This window comes from Anolis carolinensis, unplaced genomic scaffold, assembly GCF_035594765.1.
Source record: "Anolis carolinensis isolate JA03-04 unplaced genomic scaffold, rAnoCar3.1.pri scaffold_27, whole genome shotgun sequence".
Lineage (NCBI taxonomy): Eukaryota > Metazoa > Chordata > Lepidosauria > Squamata > Dactyloidae > Anolis > Anolis carolinensis.
The window spans coordinates 800,495-819,598 of record NW_026943836.1 but is presented as its reverse complement, the minus strand read 5'-3'; the positions used below and the strand labels follow the sequence as shown (position 1 = coordinate 819,598).

The 19,104-nt window shown below is 44.5% G+C and overlaps 2 protein-coding genes across 2 annotated transcripts in view; one reads left to right on the top strand and one right to left on the bottom strand.

Annotated features, from left to right (window-relative positions):
* The first annotated feature begins 946 nt into the window (after nt 1–946).
* LOC103281807 (adhesion G-protein coupled receptor F3) lies at nt 947–18,996 on the top strand. The gene is made up of 6 exons (XM_062966678.1): nt 947–1,322; nt 3,797–4,160; nt 6,781–7,407; nt 8,739–8,780; nt 11,569–11,631; nt 16,430–18,996. Exons 1-6 carry the CDS (start codon nt 955–957, stop codon nt 16,466–16,468), a joined length of 1,503 nt encoding a protein of 500 aa, XP_062822748.1. The 5' UTR covers nt 947–954; the 3' UTR covers nt 16,469–18,996.
* The window catches only part of hadhb (hydroxyacyl-CoA dehydrogenase trifunctional multienzyme complex subunit beta), a 37,874-nt gene continuing 36,559 nt past the window's right edge, over nt 17,790–19,104 (bottom strand). Inside the window, exon 16 of the mRNA XM_062966679.1 lies at nt 17,790–18,251. Coding sequence (XP_062822749.1) covers nt 18,216–18,251 — 36 coding nt within the window. The 3' untranslated portion in view covers nt 17,790–18,215. The remainder of the gene's footprint in view (nt 18,252–19,104) is intronic.

Below are 19,104 nucleotides of genomic sequence, written 5' to 3'. Positions count from 1 at the left end.
CAGGACCGGATCGGCTCTCTCCTTAAGGGCCCGATCCCCTAAAACGCGGTCGACAACATCTTTGCAAACCATGACAGTAGCCATAATTAAAAGATCCATACAACAGTTCAGCATCTCAACTGTATTACCTTTATCAATGTAAGGTGCTATTTTTTTCGCATCAGGAGCGACTTGAGAAACGAGCGAGGTGAGCTCCCATCTGTTAGCTCCAGCTTCCCATGTAGGGACATGAGAGAAGTTTCCCGCAGGATGGTAAAACATCCCTAGGCAACGTCCTTGCAGGCGGCCAGTTCTCTCACACCAGAAGCAACTTGCAGTTTCTCAAGTCGCTCCTGACACAGAAAAAAAGGAGCTATTCTAGTGGCAATTAAATTGGGAACACAGGCTAGGAATGGAGGCAGGCCTGGGCAAACGTCAGGCTTCCAGGTGTTTTGGAGCCGCTGTTAGGTATTACAGGAGTTGTGAGTCCAAAACACCTGGAGGGCTGAAGTTTGCCCATGTCTGAATGAACTTCTTCTGTTAATGTGGGATTTGTGTATTGTTAGTGTTTAAATGAAATTTGTGTCTTGCCTGTATTGCATACTGATTGCATCATCCAGAGTGTAACATAGTCTGGAAAGAGTTAATTACTAAGAAGCTGTGATGTCCTTGATGTGTGGCTGGAACCGGGGAGTGTCCAGACACAAGTGTGTGTGTATTGCTGATTGCATCAGTTCTGTTCTGTTCTGAGTTGAGTCGAGTGCTGTCTGCTGAGAGTCAAGTCCTGTGTCTATTGTCCACAAGTCTGTTTGTCTTGATTATTACTGAATACAATAAAACTTTGTATATAGTTTTACTAACGTCTCTTGGTGTCTCTTCGTTCTGCGCTCCACTGATTCCATCCAACTACTGCTGTGCTGAAAATTACTCTGACATCTTCTTCCTTCCCAGGCGTTCCTGAGCGCCGCCAACGGGATGCTCAGCTTGGACCTGGAGGCGGCCTGGTCGGCGGCAGAGGGTTTGGACTCGAGAGCCGCGTCGGGATTCCTGCAGGCCCTGGAGAACCTGACCGGCCTCCTGCTGCCCCCAGACCAGGGCTTCAACCTCTCCCTCCCCAACCTGGAGCTCCTGAGCCTCCGCCTGGACCCCGACCGGGAGGACGAGGGGTTCCTGAAGACCTTCGACACGGACCCCCCGGCCTCGGTGCGCATCGCGGAGGAGGAGGTGGAGGAGCTGCTGCGCCGGGAGGGCAGCCTCACCATCACCGCCTTGGCCCTGAAGCGCATGGAGGGCATCCTGCCCCACAGCCGCCTGGCCAGCCTGGTCATGTCCAACGCCATCAGGTGAGGCAGGGCTGGCCGTTGCTGAGAAACAGCTGTTTCTCTAGGCAGCAACATGCAGCAGGCCTCTCCGAGTGCCAGGTGCTTGCCGGGAGGGAAAAGTCTGTCAGGGGGTTAACTAACTCCAAATCACCCTGATTTATTGGTGAGTCAGGCCTCTCACCAATCCATCTTCTATCAGACCGCTTAAGCAACTGGCTACAAGCAGCACCGACAAATGACACCACAGTCGTAATTCAGCTGATCCCAGCGGTTCGGAGGCTTTATTATATAATAACTTTATAATAATAATAACTTTATTTTTATACCCCGCCTGTATCTCCCCAAAGGGGACTCAGGGCAGCTTACATGGGGCCGAATAAAAACAATAGCAATATAAGTAGATGGGAACCAACACAATGAAGGCTTGACTGAACAAAGGATGCCCCCAGGCAAGGGACAAAACATCTCCAATGCTAATTAGGGTGATTAACTGAAACATTAATGCTGGCTCCCAGTGACAAAGGACTCTTACCACACCTTGGACTTTACACAGATATATATTCTTTCCTTTCCTTACTTAGTTTATCCATACCTCACAACCTCTGAGGATGCCTGCCATAGATGTGGGCGAAACGTCAGGAGAGAATACTTCTGGAACATGGCCACACAGCCCGAAAGACATACAACAACCCAAGAGCAATATAAAACACAACAATAGACAAAAGACATGCACAATTATAAAAAATTAAACATTAGCCAATAAAAACAAACGACAAGAACTAATAAAAACATGGATTAAAACGGAGAGGTTGTAAAAGTAGACTGGGTAAGATGCACCATATAAATATTGTAAACATGAGGTGACTGATAAAGTGCTGCAAATTCTTGGAAGTGCAAATTGGGATGGGAATAGACTATATACACTATATACAATTACAAAGTCAATTGCTCATAGGACCCATGCTTCCCAAGGAAAGGCAAAACATGTCCTCTCTCTTTGCCGATCGTCTGAGAAGAAACTTCAGCCGGCAACACCCACATTCCATAACCAAATGACGAATGTCCTGTCCGCACTTCTGAGACCAGAAGGCTTGACCTATTGGCTCGGCAGGCTATCAATCAAGCTGGCTTGTGATTAACTAGTGTGCTGCTGGAAAGCATGCCGGAATACACAGTTGCAAAACTCCAACAGCAAAACACTTGATTCAACATTTAACACTAACAACAAAATACACCAACAAAGTTTGCATCGGCTGCGTCTTGTTCCTCCCGGTGGGTGCCTGGCTCTTGGAGAGGCCCGCTGTGCATTGCTGCCTTGAGAAACAACTGTTTCTCAGCTACGCTCAGCGAGCCTCTCCGAGTGCTTGCTGCCCTCCGGGAGGAGCAAGACACAGCCGGCACGTCGGATAATACGGACTGTCGGATAAGCGGAGGTCAGATAACCGAGACTCTACTGTAGCACCAATTTCAATTATTTCAACCCATGTCTCTTCGATATATTTGTAAATTCTTATATTCATTTTTACAACTTTCTGCTGATTCCTGCTTTCCTATCCTTAACATTTCTATACTGGTCTCCTACTTATACATATCCATTTTTCCTTTCCGCTCTTCTTCCCTCTCTCCGAGAATATTTATACCACTGTTCGTTATATTATTTTTTCAGTCACAGAAATTGTCTGATTCAGCTCCTTATATTTTTCTTTTGGGTTACATAGTGTTATTATTGTCAGGAAAACCCTGTATGATTGATGTGAGGCAAATATATGAGACACTTACAGCCTTCCATCTCAATATTCTCCTCCTCCGTTAGACCACTTAACAACTGCTGAGCAGCACCAACAAACGAGACCGCATAGCCATTCTTATCTGCTGATTCCGGTGGCTATATATATCTTTATTTTACAAGTATTTACAAAGCAAGCAGCCAGAACTGCTCGGACACATGTTGCAAGCTAGAGAGATTAATGGCAAATCTCTAAAGCCCTTATCAGCTAATTTTAGACACATCCCACATTCCAAAGTCTGTGACATATCTTCCTTCTAGGCAAGCAAAATGAAAGTCTTGATGCTTTGCCCTTCTAGCAATAAATCAGGGCTCTATGCAATTAACCACTTAACCACTGAAATACACTTTAACAATGAATGAACATTTCACACACTACAAAAACCCTGACAATTATTATGCTTATTTATATCCCACTTTTTTCCACAAGGAGATTCCTTCTGTCTCTGGAAGTTACCAAGCAAAGGCTATCTATTGGGAGTGCTTGGATTGTGTGTTCCCGAATGGTCCCTCTCAAAGCTTACAATTCTATGATCCTTCGTATATGACAAACGTCTGCCTGGGACTCTCCTCCTTTGGAGATTTCCAGGCGGAGGATTGATGTCCATCTGTCGGGAGGGCTTGGATTGTGCCTTCCTGTCTAACAAAAGGGGGCTGGAACGAATGGCACTTGAGGATCCTTTTCAACTCCATGATTGTATGCTTCCAGGTCCCCCAACGGGAGCGTGACGGACGTGGTGGTCCAGATGGTGTTTGGCCACCGGAACGCGACCGACGGAGAGGAAGGCGGTGAGGAAGGGGTGGCTGAGTGCGTCTTCTGGAACCACAGCCTGGTGGGCGGGGAGGGGGCCTGGTCCACGGAGGGATGCCGGACCTCCATGACCACCGAAGGGGCCACCAACTGCACCTGCCGCCACCTGACCTCCTTCTCGGTCCTCATGTCCGCCGGCCCCGTGCCCAGCAGCGCGGCCCTGACTGTCCTGAGCACCGTCGGCCTCTGCGCCTCTGTCGTGGCCCTCATGGCCACCCTCCTCATCTACTACCTGGTCTGGACCTCGGTGGTGAAGAACAAGGTGAGGGAGGCACCAAGGAGGGAAGGGTAGCACCCACCTGTCCTTCTGCACCATTGACTGGAGAAAGTGTAAATTGCTTGTGAAACAGAGGACAACCCTTTCACAAGGACTTTGCACTTGTGCCAGGTGGGCAGGGGCGGCTGAACCGGTAAGCGAAGAACGCATATGCAGAAGGTGCCGATCCCCTGGGGGCGCTATTGAGGCGCCCGGTTCAGTGCCGAGAAAGAGAGAGGGGCAGGCAAACAAAAGTTCTAGGAAACAGCAACGCCCCTTGGGTTTCTCTAGGCCGGGCCTTTGCTGGAGGAAGGAAACTCCTCCCCCCGGTAAAGGCCCAGCACTTTGGGGAAATCAACATGGCTTTCTTCTTCCACACTCACTGCATTGGGTGGGGGGCACCAAAATACGGTTTTCTTAAACTTGAAAATTGCCTAGGGCCAGCCCTGCAGGTGGGATCTCATGGGCAACCTATGGAAACATAACCTCCCCTTAATGACCCAGAATGTGCTTTGCAGTGTTGAGCATAGGTGCTCCCAAAAACCCCTAGTATCTATTCTAATCAGATACTAGAGATGAGGAGATTTGAAATACAATAGATTTAATCTGCAGAGAAAAGCCACCCCTAAACTACGGCCCGTAATAATATTTACACTAGTCTCTCTGATTGCTTACAGAGAACAGTAGGAATAAATAGTCCTTTTAAAGTCCATAAAATTGCCTCAGTGCCTTAGAAATAACAAGGCCACTAAGAGCCAGCAGCCATCTTCTCTCCTGACTGTTTCCAGTCAGCATACACACACGCTCTGAGGAAAAGCCTGCTCAAACCGGTTCCCCAGTAGCATGGCAGAGAAATTGACCAATCAGAGTCCTAGCTGTTCACAGGCTCAGCCAATCAGCTTCTTACATGTACCTTTCCAGTTAACCCATGTATAATGGCATCCTTACAAATCTCAACACATACTACCCTGAGCATGCCTGATCTCGTCTGATCTCGTCTGATCAATTAACAACAACAATGTTAATTAACTTGATTCTCTCATCAGCCAAAAGCAGGCCCACACTTCCCATTGAAAAACTGACAAGTTTATGTTGGGTGAAGTTGTTCTTCATTTTAAATATTGGGAGCCAGATTTTGTTCAGAATTCAGAAGAAGGTGGCCAGGTAGAAGAAGTGGCTACCAATATTTAAAAATTCCAAAATCAGAACATTAAATAAGGAGCAGCACTCTGAAAACAGAAACATTCCAGACAGGAATCAAACAAGGGCAGCTAACGACTCTGAACAAAGGTCAGGAGGTGAGGCTGAGAAGGCAAGATAGATAGTGCATAAACAGAGGCAAGGCTTCCCTCTTTTTCTCATCTCTGGCATCTGGAGGCCGTGCTCAACTTTATATCCCGCCCTTCTTTCTCACCTCGAAGGGCATGATCGCAATGCACATAAACATGGCAAACATTCAATGCCGTTATTAGACATACAACATATATAAACACATACAGACAGATACAGAGGCAATTTAACATTTTTCCAGCTTCCCGAGGGTATGCTCGATTCCAGCCACTAGGGGGAGCTGCTGCTTCATCATCCACTTGTGACACCGAGTCCTTGATGGACTACTTCCTCATTCTTCCGCATGCTGCTGGAAGGTGTTATGGTGTCGTAAATTAGTTAAATTAGCCTCCCCGCATAAAGCAGTACTTTAATTACCTACTTGACAAATGCAACTGTCTTTTGGGCTGCATAGCTTAACAGCAAGCTAGGCTATTAATGGTTGGGAGCTCACTCCGACCTGGGCTGGCTTCAAACTCGTGGCCTCTTGGTCAGTAGTGATTTATTGCAGCTGCACCACAATCCGATTTAACCCGCTGTGCTAACCGCGACCCCTAATAATCCTTTCCTTACATATTGGAGCCTGTTTCTTCAGCTTTTCAGCTCAAACCTTCATATTCATGACACAAATAAGGTATGTGCAGTGTGCCTAGGAATTCGTTCATGTCTTTTTAAAACTATAGCCTGGCTTCCCAACGGTCTGGGGGACCGTGGCTCGTGGGGACCCTCCGGGTGCCTCTCCCGAACCCTGTCCCTGTGAAAGGGGTGATTTGGGAGTCCCCCAATCACATGAAATAAACCCCAGGTTTGCCAAGCCGCTATGAGCACCACTCGGAGTCCAAAGGGTTGAGGACAAACACCTTTATTGTAGCTACAGACAGACAATAGCCTCACGCAGGAGTGAAGCGAGCAAAAATTGTCTGCCCCGAGCAAATCTGCTCGGGGTCTTTTATACCCAACTTGTTTATCACATTTCAGTTCCTCAGAAAAACCACAAGCACGTTTGTGGTGAGCAGGCACATCCTGACTTGTAAACAACTCCAGGATGTAGCCCACCACAAACCGTCACAGTTGAAGCAAAAGTACATGTGTTGCATACATTTCTCAGAATCGGCTTAACCACAACTGATTCTTGCTAAACATACAGGACACATGCTATCTTGTCGCAAGACAGCAAGTTGCAAATTTTATCTTTATTTCTAGAAGAGAGACTGATCTCTGGTTTCAAGCAGACAGGCATTTTAAAATGGAGTCACTCTGGTTCAGTGACCCCTTCACCTGCCCGTCTTCCCCGCAGGTCTCCTACTTCCGCTACACGACGCTGGCCAACCTGGCCTTCTCCCTGCTGCTGGCCAGCCTGTGCTTCTTGACCGCCTCCCGCCTGACCGCCGGCCACGAGAGTCCGCTCTGTGTGGCGGCCGCCTTCTTCTGCCACTTCTTCTACCTGGCCACCTTCTTCTGGATGCTGGTCCAGGCCCTGATGCTCTTCCACCAGCTGGTCTTCGTCTTCCACCAGTTGAGCATGAGCGCCGTCGCGCCGGCCATGCTGGCCCTGGGCTACCTCTGCCCGCTGGCCATCGCCGCCGCCACCATGGCCGCCGCCTTCCCGGCCCGGCAATACCTGCAGGAGGGGCTGTGCTGGCTCAGCGCCCGCAGCAAGGCCCTCTACGCCTTCTCCATCCCGGTCCTGGCCATCGTCGCGGTCAACCTGGCGGTGCTCGTGGTGGTGCTGATGAAGCTGATGCGGCCCTCCGTCTCGGAGGCGCCTCCCGGGGAGGAGCGGCGGGCGCTGGTGGGGCTCTTCAAGGCCCTCCTGGTCCTGACGCCCGTCTTCGGCCTGACCTGGGGGTTGGGGGTCATCACCATGACCGGACAAGCCTCTCCGGCCACCCACTACGCCTTCACCCTCCTCAACGCCTTCCAGGTGAGTGTGAGTGCCTGGAAATGTCTGTTTGTGAGTGTGAGTGTCTGTTTTGTCTTTCAAGAACAGCCTTAAAACAATGTGGTAAGTAAATGAAAACTGCTTTACTTCAGCAAAACATAAAGTACAGCACACTCAGTGGAATAATGCAAAAGGAAGCAAGGAAGTCATAAGGCAAACACAGTCTCTGATAAACTCCCAAATCAAATAGCATTCTTACTTCAAAGAAACAGCGATAAATCCATAGAAAAGTTTCCCAGATGCAGACTTGAAGCAGGCACAAGGGGAGCGAAGCAAGGAAGCTCTTAGTCTCTGATAAAGTCCCAAATGAAATAGCAGTCTTACTTCAGACAAAGAAACAGCCATAAATCCTTAGGAGCAGTTTCCCAGATGCAGACTTGAAGCAGGCACAAGGGGAGTGAAGCAAGGAAGTCTTAGGGCAAGCATGGTTCTTAGTCTCTGATAAATTCCCAAATGAAATAGCAGTCTTACTTCAGACAAAGAAACAGCAATAAATCCTTACGAGCGGTTTCCCAGATGCAACTTGAAGCAGGCACAAGGGGAGCGAAGAGTCAGTTTGTTACCAGCAAAAGCTGACTGCACCTGCTTCTGCTTTATAGCCCTTACAGATGCTAGGGCAGTTCCCAATTACTCAGCTGCATTTCTGGCAGCTATTCTAGCTGAACGACATCTCTCCTCAGTTTCCTTTAGCCTCTCCTGAAATGTAGGTACTTTCAAAATCTCCTCCTCAGATTCCAACTGCCCCTCTGATTCATGAAGTGATAGGGTAAACACAGTTCTTAGTCTCTGATAAATTCCCAAATCAAATAGCAGTCTTACTTCAGACAAAGAAACAGCAATAAATCCTTAGGAGCACTTTCCCAGATGCGGACTTGAAGCAGGCAAAAAGGGAGCGAAGAATCAGTTTGTTACCAGCAAGAGCTGGCTGCACCTGCTTCTGCTTTATAGCCCTGAGTCCTCTCACAGCTGCTAGGGCAGTTCCCAATTATTAAGCTGCATTTCTGGCAGCTATTCCAGCTGAACGACGTCTCTGCTCTGTTTCCTTTCGCCTTTCCTGAAATGTGGGTACTTGCAAAATCTCCTCCTCGGATTCCAACTGCCCCTCTGACTCATGAACACTTTCCTGCTCCTTTTCCTCTTTCGAAGAAGAGGAATCCCTAACAAGTCCAAAGTGTTACTGCTGGGTGCCTCCAAAATCTTTAGTATCTATAGAGGGTCCCAAAAAAAGCATATACACACTTTAAAAGCTGATAGGTCTATGGAAAGGGAATGGATATTCTGAGCTAAAGCCATTTCCCTCTCCTGCCTTTTAGGGCGTCTTCATTCTGATCTTTGGCTGCCTGATGGACAGGAAGGTAAGCAGAGCCACGTCTGTTATCAAACCTCCAGGGTCGTTATTCAATCAAACACTGGAAGCAAGGAGATCGTTCAACAGGTTTATTTGATCAAAACACCCTGCCGGGTGAACAGAAAAAGTGCCAGACAAGACTGAGAGGCAGCTCAGTTTTGTGGTCAACACTTGGAGCATGAGCACAGGCTATTTCCTCCAATTCATGCCCATCTCTATCTCCTTCTTTGTTCCCTTCTCACAACAACTCTTATCAGTATTATCAGAGGTTAGGGAAACTTTTAATGGTACCTGTTGTAAGTATTAATTTTTTTACATGATGTGTTTAAATTGGGTTATTTTAAAATTAGTATATGATGTTTTAGTTAGATGTATTTGTGTCTCGATGTATATTTATTTCCAACATTTATATATCCCGCCCTTCTCACCCGAAGGGACTCAGGGCGGTGTACACAATTGGCAACAATTCGATTCCTACACATAATTAAAACATAGCAATGAAAATCCAATTAAAACGATTAAAACAATATAAAAATATAAAACATATGGTTGAAAATCAGTTCATCCAAAATCCTTGTGCTGTAGCCGTAAATCAGTCCGGGTCGTCTTTATATGTATTGGTGTTTTTGAACTTTGTACGCTGCTTTGAATCCCAACCATGAGAGAAAATTGGGATGGAAATTAATATATAATTGTTGTTGTTGTTGTTATTGACACAAAGTGATAGTATGACACAGCAAACGAGATATATATGCTGGATTTCATATCACAAAATCACAAATCGAACACTGCCCAAGTGTCTAGGATTGTTGTTGTTGTTATTGACAAAATGACATAGTATGACATGGCAAACGAGATATATATGCTGGACCCATTGTGCACAGATCTTCCGATAGCCAAGCAAAGCAATAATGTGACCCACATGTACTTGTGAAATGCTGGATTTCATATCACAAAATCACAAATCGAACACTTCCCAAGTGTCTAGGATTGTTGTTGTTGTTGTTATTATGGACACAAAGACATAGTATGACACAGCAAATGAGATATATATGCTGGATTTCGTATCACAAAATCATAAATCAAACACTTCCCAAGTGTCTAGGATTATTATTGTTGTTATTATTATTATTATTATTTCTGAATCTATGTTTCTTCAGCAGCTGATTCCCCCTCCTGCGCCTGCTTGTTACTAGGCATTTCCCTTTTGAACTTCTTTGTTATCTGAGCTCTCCGCTTTGAATCATAGAATCATAGAATCATAGAATAGTAGAGTTGGAAGAGACCTCGTGGGCCATCTAGTCCAACCCCATTCTGCTAAGAAGCAGGAAATCGCATTCAAAGCACCCCCGACAGATGGCCATCCAGCCTCTGCTTAAAAGCCTCCAAGGAAGGAGCCTCCACCACGGCCCCGGGGAGAGAGTTCCACTGCCGAACAGCCTTTCTCACAGTGAGGAAGTTCTTCCTGATGTTCAGGTGGAATCTCCTTTCCTGTAGTTTGAAGTCATTGTTCCCTTGTGTCCTAGTCTGCAGGGCAGCAGAAAACAAGCTCCCTCCCTCCTCCCTATGACTTCCCCTCACGTATTTGTATATGGCTATCATCATGTCTCCTCTCAGCCTTCTCTTCTGCAGGCTAAACATGCCCAGCTCTTTAAGCCGCTCCTCATAGGGCTTGTTCTCCAGACCCTTCATCATTTTAGTCACCCTCCTCTGGACGCTTTCCAGCTTGTCAACATCTCCCTTCAACTGCGGTGCCCAGAATTGGACACAGTGTGATTCCAGGTGTGGTCTGACCAAGGCAGAATAGAATAAGGGGGAGCAGGACTTCCCTGGATCTAGACGCTATTCCCCTATTGATGCAGGACAGAATCCCATTGGCTTTTTTAGCTGCTGCATCACATTGTAGGCTCATGTTTAACTTGTTGTCCACGAGGACTCCAAGGTCTTTTTCGCACACACTGCTGTCAAGCCAGGCATCGTCCCCCATTCTGTATCTTTGATTTCCATTTTTTCTGCCGAAGTGAAGTATCTTGCATTTGTCCCTGTTGAACTTCATTTTGTTCGTTTCGGCCAATCATCTCTCTAGTCTGTCAAGATCGTTTTGAATTCTGCTCCTGTCTTCTGGAGTGTTAGCTATCCCTCCGAGTTTGGTGTCGTCTGCAAACTTGATGATCGTGCCTTCTAACCCTTCGTCTAAGTCGTTAATAAAGATCCTGAACAGAACCGGGCCCAGGACGGAGCCCTGCGGCACTCCACTTGTCACTTCTTTCCATGATGAAGACGACGCATTGGTGAGCACCCTTTGGGTTCGTTCGCTTAGCCAATTACAGATCCACCTAACCGTAGTTTTGTCTAGCCCACATTTTACTAGTTTGTTTGCCAGAAGGTCGTGGGGGACTTTGTCGAAGGCCTTACTGAAATCCAGGTACGCTACATCCACGGCATTCCCTGTATCGACCCAACTCGTAACTCTATCGAAAAAAGAGATCAGATTAGTCTGGCATGACTTGTTTTTGGTAAATCCGTGTTGACTATTAGCAATGACCGCATTTGTTTCTAAGTGTTCGCAGACCACTTCCTTAATGATCTTTTCCAGAATCTTGCCTGGTATTGATGTGAGGCTGACCGGACGGTAATTGTTTGGGTCGTTCTTTTTTCCCTTCTTGAAGATAGGGACCACATTCGCCCTCCTCCAATCTGCTGGGACTTCTCCCGTTCTCCAAGAACTCTCGAAGATAATTGGGAACTCTCGAAGATAATGTGAACCTAGGTCTCAGTGCTTGCTTTCCTTTCAGGTGAGAGGAGCTCTGGCACAACGCTTCTGTAAACAACCCCCCAGCAAGACCAGCACCATGCAGGTAAGCCAAAAATGTCATCATAACAACGGCATTCCCACCAGGGGCACGGCTGTTAGGGAATGCTGGGAATAGAGGATGCTGGTGTTGGCCCCATTTGAGGAGGCCACCCCTGGCAGTGAGACCAGGGAGAAGCCTGTTGGCAGAAACCCAGGCAAGGGATCTGCCTGAGCTGCCCATTGTGAGTGAGTCCCTGCTGTGGCGAGCCTTCAGATCAGGCCTGTAAGGGGCTATGAATATCTAAGGCTCTTTCAGGCAGGGGGAATCTTCCTATCCCACCTGCTGCCCCAAATTTGTAAAGAACTAATAATGACTGCCACCAGTTTGGAAAGATGCAACCACCAAAGACTCAGGGAGGAGACCTTTTTACTTTTACTTCTTTCTTCTTCTTCACTTTAGATCAGGGGTCCCCAAACTTTTTAAGCCAAGGGCCGGTCCACAATCCTTCAGACCAGGGGTCCCCAAACTAAGGCCCGGGGGCCGGATGCAGCCCTCCGAGGTCATTTACCTGGCCCCTGCCCTCAGTTTTATAATATAATATATTGTATATACATATAATATTGATAATAATATTATAACGTAGTACAATATAACACTAATTATAATGCCATATAATAATATTAATTATATATTCTATATCACATATAATATTACTAATATTACAGTATAGTGGTATAGTTCAATATAGTAATATATAATGTTAATATTGTGCTATGCTAAATATATAATATATTGTGTGTACATATAATTTGTAAGCCACTCTGAGTCCCCTTTGGCGTGAGACGGGTGTGATACAAATGTAGTAAATAAAGGCAGTAAATAAATAAATAAATAATAAATACATTTTAGACTTAGGCTCGCCCAAAGTCTGAAATGACTTGAAGGCACACAACAACAACAACAACAACAACAACAACAACAACAACCCTAATTAACCTGACTATCTCATTGGCCAGAAGCAGGACTACACTTCCCATTGAAATCCTGATAAATGTATGTTGGGTAAAATTGTTTTTATTTTTAAATATTGTATTGTTCTTTCATTGTTCTTGTTGTTGTTGTTGTTTTTGCACTACAAATAAGACATGTGCAGTGTGCATCGGAATTTGTTTGTATTTTTTTTTTCAAATGATAATCCGGCCCCTCAACAGTCTGAAGGATTGTAGACCGGCCCTCGGCTTAAAAAGTTTGAGGACCCCTGCTTCAGACTGTTGAGGGGCCGGATTATCATTTGAAAAAAAAAACCTCAGTTACCCTTGTTGTCTTATATGTGTTTTATTGTATCGAGAAATGAGAATTTTTGTTATAAGAAATGTATGGAGTTGCTCGGAAACCTCTCAATAAAAATTAATGATAAAAAAAGAAAAAAAATACAAACAAATTCTGATGCACACTGCACATGTCTTATTTGTAGTGCAAAAAAAAACAACAACAACAAGAACAATGAAAGAACAATACAATATTTAAAAATAAAAATAATTTTAACCAACATACATTTATCAGGATTTCAATGGGAAGTGTGGTCCTGCTTCTGGCCAATGAGATAGTCAAGTTAATTAGGGTTGTTGTTGTTGTTGTTGTTGTTGTGTGCCTTCAAGTCATTTCAGACTTTAGGCGAGCCTAAGTCTAAAATGTATTTATTATTTATTTATTTATTTATTTACTGCATTTATTTACAACATTTGTATCACACCCTTCTCCCCCGAAAGGGGACTCAGAGTGGCTTACAAATTATATGTACATACAATATATTATATTATTAGCATAGCACAATATTAGCATTATATTACTTTATTGAACTATACCACTATACTGTAATATTATTAGTAATATTATATGTAATATAGAATATATAATTAATATTATTATATGGTATTATTATTAGTGTTATATTGTATTACATTATAATATTATTATCAATATTATATGTATATACAATATATTATATTATAAAACTGAGGGCGGGGGCCAGGTAAATGACCTCGGAGGGCCGCATCCGGCCCCCGGGCCTTAGTTTGGGGACCCCTGCTTTAGATGGTAGCGTAACTTGGTTTAGAATATATGCGACAGAGGCTTAGATGTTGAAAGAACAATAACAAGTTTATTCAGGCACAAGCTTGGTGGTTACCAAAGATGTTTCACTTAGAGGTATTCTTATTAACAGTTACAATACTAGAATAAGATGAATCAACTCTCTAAAGTATCACTTCTTTTACTTAAAGTAGTTAAAACATCTTCCTCTGCTCCTTTTAAACTATTACTTCAATGGATCTCTGCGAGTACAGCTGGGATTGGTTCCCAAAGTCTGAAACTTGGACTATCCAGTGACTTCAAACCACAGTCACCCCCGTGATATACTATCACAGATTCTCTGTGCCTTTCCAGGACACAGACTTCATCAAATAAGTCACCAAACTTATTTAAAACCGACTCAAAATGAACAACTGAGTCTCCTTGATCCCATCAACCTAGAATCAATCTTCCCTGTGCCTCATCAGAGCACAGACTGAGATTTGAACTTCCCTGGTTTCCCTAAACCTGGAACCAGTCTATTCCCTGTGACTCTCCTGATCACAGACTGAACTCTCTTCAAAACATTCCCTCCTTACAGCTGGGAATAGAGAATGCTGGTGTTGGCCTCATTTGAAGAGGCAACCCCTGGCAGTGAGACCAGGGAGAAGCCTGTTGGCAGAAACCCAGGCAAGTGATCTGCCTGAGCTGCCCATTGTGAGTGAGTCCCTACTTTGGCGAGCATTCAGATCAGGCCCAATTGAAATTAGCCAGCAGGCAAGGAGAGAAGGTGATTTTCAGGCAAGGAAGATTTTATTATCTGCAGATAAGATGTTAGCAAGTGATTCATTCACAAAGTAGATACCATACAGCAGAGGTCCTCAAACTTTTAAAGCAGCGGGCCGGTCCACAATCCTTCAGACCGTTGAGGGGCCGAATTATTATTTGAAAAAAAATACGAACAAATTTCTATGCACACTGCACATGTCTTATTTGTAGTGCAAAAAACAACAACAATGAAGGAACAATACAATATTTGAATATAAGAACAATTTTAACCAACATAAATCTATCAGGATTTCAATGGAAAGTGTGGACCTGCTTCTGGCCAATGAGATAGTCAAGTTAATTAGGATTGTTGTTGTTGTTGTTGTTGTTGTTGTTGTTGTTGTGTGCCTTCAAGTCATGTCAGACTTTGGTCGAGCCTGAGTCTAAAATTATTCATGTATTTATTTACTACATTTATTTAGTACATTTATATCCCACCTTTCTCACCCCAAAGGGGACTCAGAGCAGCTGTATGTACATACAATATATTATATTATTAGTATAGCACAATATTAGCATTATATATTACTATATATTGAACTATACCACTGTACTGTAATATTGTATGTAATTATTATATGGTATTATTATTAGTATTATATTGTATAACATTATAATATTTTTATCAATATTATATGTATATATAATATATTATTAAAACTGATATAAAAATATCTATATATATAAAAGAGTGATGGCATCACGGCAGCGGACAAAACAACAAAAGTAAACACCCCACAACCTCGAAAATTGACATCACAACCTCTCATACATGCCTCTAGGTTGATACAACAAAAAGAAAAGAAAAATAAATTCCTAATTAGAGGGAGAGGAATAATTGTTTTTATCCAATTGCTGTCAGTTAGAAGGCTAAGTTCCGCTCACTTGGTCTCCTAGCAACCCACTCAGCCCAGGGGACCCTTTACCTTAACTACCACCAATTCCTCAATACTTTATTTCCCATACCACCATACTTCACCACAGCAACGCGTGGCCGGGCACAGCTAGTTATATTATAAAACGGAGGGCGGGGGCCAGGTAAATGACCTTGGAGGGCCGCATCCAGCCCCCGGGCCATAGTTTGGGGACCCCTGCCATACAGAATACAGTTTCATATCCCTTTTTATACACAAGCTAGCATAGGCTGCACCCAAGCTTCTAATTCTGACCAATCACGGCCAGCATAGCTGTTTATAATGGGTGATTGGAGTGGCGACAGGTGAAGTTCCTCCTTATTGACAGGAAAAACAATAAAATGATTGAGGGCTCACTGGCCCTACCCAAGACACCATATGTCTTATGTTTTTATATTTTATTTAATTGTTCTTAATGGATTTTATATATTGTTATGATTTTAACTATGTGTTGGCATCGAATTGTTGCCAATTGTGTAAGCCGCCCTGAGTCCCTTCGAGTGAGAAGGGCGGGATATAAATGTTGGAAATAAATAAATAAAATAAATAAGACGGCTATTGTCTTATGAGATGAACATGACATAGCCCATTAAGAGGGCTGGCCTGGCGATTCCACATCCCAGAGAAACATCCCAGATTCCACATCCCAGAGAAACAAAAATGACAGAGGTTGGGGTTGGCTGTAGACATTCAGATTCCTTCCGATGTGAGAGGTCCCGTTCATCAAAGATGCAGGGTGGTGAATTGCTCCTTCCCCAAGGGGCAAGGGAGATTATTCCCTTCCCTTAATAGAAGTATTGTGTTGCAATGTCCAGGTAAAGTCCAGAGATATAGGTGACTTGACCCACCTAACACCTTATAGTTGGCCACCCCAATGTTAAACCCTTGATCACTGTATCCTGGCCTGCTGATGGAGTATTTGTATTATGTTTTGTTGTTGTATGGTTTCCTTGCTATGTTGGAAACCATCTGAGGAGATAGGGCGGGATATAAAGCATTACTACTACTACTACTACTACTACTACTACTATCTTGCTTTCTGCTTGCAGAGCAAATCTGAAACGCTGGGCTCCAAGGCTGGCCGCTAAGAGGAATCCTGCAGTCTTACAGGATTGTGAAGCTGGAAGGGTCACCAGGACTGACACAGAGCAATCACATTCACAAAGTGCTCCTAAAAGACTGCTGCCCAACCGTTGTTTACAAACCTCCATGGATTTATTAATTTTATTGACTTTGTTTTATACCCCACTCTCCCTCCTTTATTGAGGGTCTCAAAGTGTCTGACTGTTGGCAACTCTTCGATGCCATTCAAACCTAGGACAATACAAACTCAAATACATGTAAATCGAGCAACACAAAGAATTTCTAACAACCCATAAAAACAATACATGATAATACAATATTAAGCTATAGAGAACCAGCTATATTTATGAAAAGCTCCAACCCACTCCCTGCCCACCTTCTGAAAGATTGGGGGACACACATCATCATAATCACCACCACCACTACCATCACCATCACCACCATCATCCTGCTTTTATCATAGCCAGGCTTACTTTGAGAAGGTTCTTCTCAAGGTTAAGCTGGAACTTCTCTTGAAGTCCAGGTTTGTAGGAAAAGGCATTGCAGGTGAAGAAAGGAAGTTTTGTTGGAAAGCAGCAGCCCATGTTTTTACTTACAGGATACAGGGCATTTTGCTTTTAGAATCCTAGAATCCCAGTTGGCCGAGGCCCTGAGGGCCATCCAATCCAACTGTCGTGAATACTTTCCGAACCTTAGCATGTTCTTAAATCCGTTTTGCAGTGTAACAGGATGCATCAGGCACGACCAGAGAAACAAGTAGACACACAGACTTCAGTACTGGTTTTATAACAGCTATATTGGTTACACAGGTGAGACATCCCAGGGAAGGAGGGAAGAACATTGAGAAAACCACTGAAAGGATATGTCCAGGTTAGTGAATACAACTAGGAAGAAATCATGGAATCCCAGCCATGGGCAAACTTGGGCCTTCCCTTCAGGTGTTTTGGACTTCAACTCCCACTATTCCTAACAGTCTCAGGCCCCTTCCTTTCAGAAGATGGAAAAGCTCCACAACCTCTGCCAAAAGAAGACCAGGAGCAGATTGTGGTTCAAACTAGATATGTACTATTAAAACAAATTGACTGGAGCTAGAACAGGCATGAGCCAACTTGGGTCTTCCCTCCAGATGTTTTGGACTCCAACTCCCACCATTCCAGTAGGCTGTTAGGAATAGTGGGAGTTGAAGTCCAAAACACCGGCAGGGAAGGCCCAAGTTTGCCCAGGTTCGGTCTAGACACTACACTCTTCTTGATGCAGCCTAGCACTGGCTGGGTTTTAAATCCCACTGCAATTTGGGGAAATCACACATAAACAGACAAACATCTCTTGTAATGTTGCACTCATTTATTAAGGCCACGGTGTGCAGACTGACATTGCTTTCAATGGTGGAGACTAGACGCTTCCTTTCACGGGCCCTTCCGATTTCATCACAGTCCTCTTTTGAGAACGGAACGCTCTCCATCCCTTTAAATACCAGATTGCTCATCTGCACGGTCTTTCCTGTGACAACGGGAAGTCTCCAAATCCGCACGTCCGTTCCCGTGAGCTGAAAGGGCTTGCCGCTAAATCGATGGGCACATGGCAGGAGACCCATTCCTTACTTAAATATTGCAGAGAGACTCGTGAGGGTCCATCCGTCCACTGGCTGCTCCGGCCAGCTTTTGCAAGAGACTAAAAAGTATTTACAAAGGCCACTGAAGGGGTTTTGGGGCTGGTGCTTCGGAAGGGAGATTGCAGGTTTGCATTGCGCCTTTACTGCGGGTAAAGCTCCACAAGCATCGCGTGGCCCTTGAGAGAAAGAGAGAGAGAAAGATATCTTAGGATCTTAGTGTCTGAAGGACCGTCTGGAACTCTCAGGATATAAATATTTATAGTGTTGTGGTTCAGTCTGATGATGAAAGGGGATTTGGGTTTATGCAGGCTGACCAAGGAAATGTTGAAGGCTCTGAATTGTCAGAAAGGTCGCAGACTGGCAGGGAAGCAGAAGGTTGTGATAAACAGACTAATAGTGAAGCAGAAGTCAGTGATAAGGGTGACCTTTCACAGGATTCATAACATCAACAAGTCCCAGGTGGCTCTGGCAGTGAGTCAGAGGAGTCTTCCTTAGATAGGGATACAAGTTTAAGGTTAAGAATTCATCGTCCAAGACGTTCTTAGAATAGCTGGTAAACGTGTGGGAGCCCAAGGACAAAAGAAAGCTTTCTTGGCCTGTAAGCATGGTTAAATAAGGGAGAAACAGGGAAAGATTTCAGACGAAGCAATGTCGATTTTGGAAGCTAAGTTCCTGTCTTGTCATTGCTCATGGAAAAGGATTCTTGTTTTTGTTCATGACTGGATCCTGTGATTTGGAGTTCATGCTGCCTTGTTTTCAGGCCTGATTTGCTATATTAGAGACTTTGAACTATATTCTACAGATTGCCTTTGCATTTGGATTATTGCTTTTTACTGACTGCCTTTACATTTGGATTATTGCTTTCTTTACTGCTTTTTATGCAGATTTTACTATCTTTTATCAATAAACTGTTAAAATCAAGTCTGCTGTAGTAGAGTGTGTGTTAAGAGCAAGGTGAGCCACCGCTGAGGTGCAACAACTTGTTGGAATTCACTGTGTTAGCTTCGGCCTGCCCTTATTGGTCTTCCA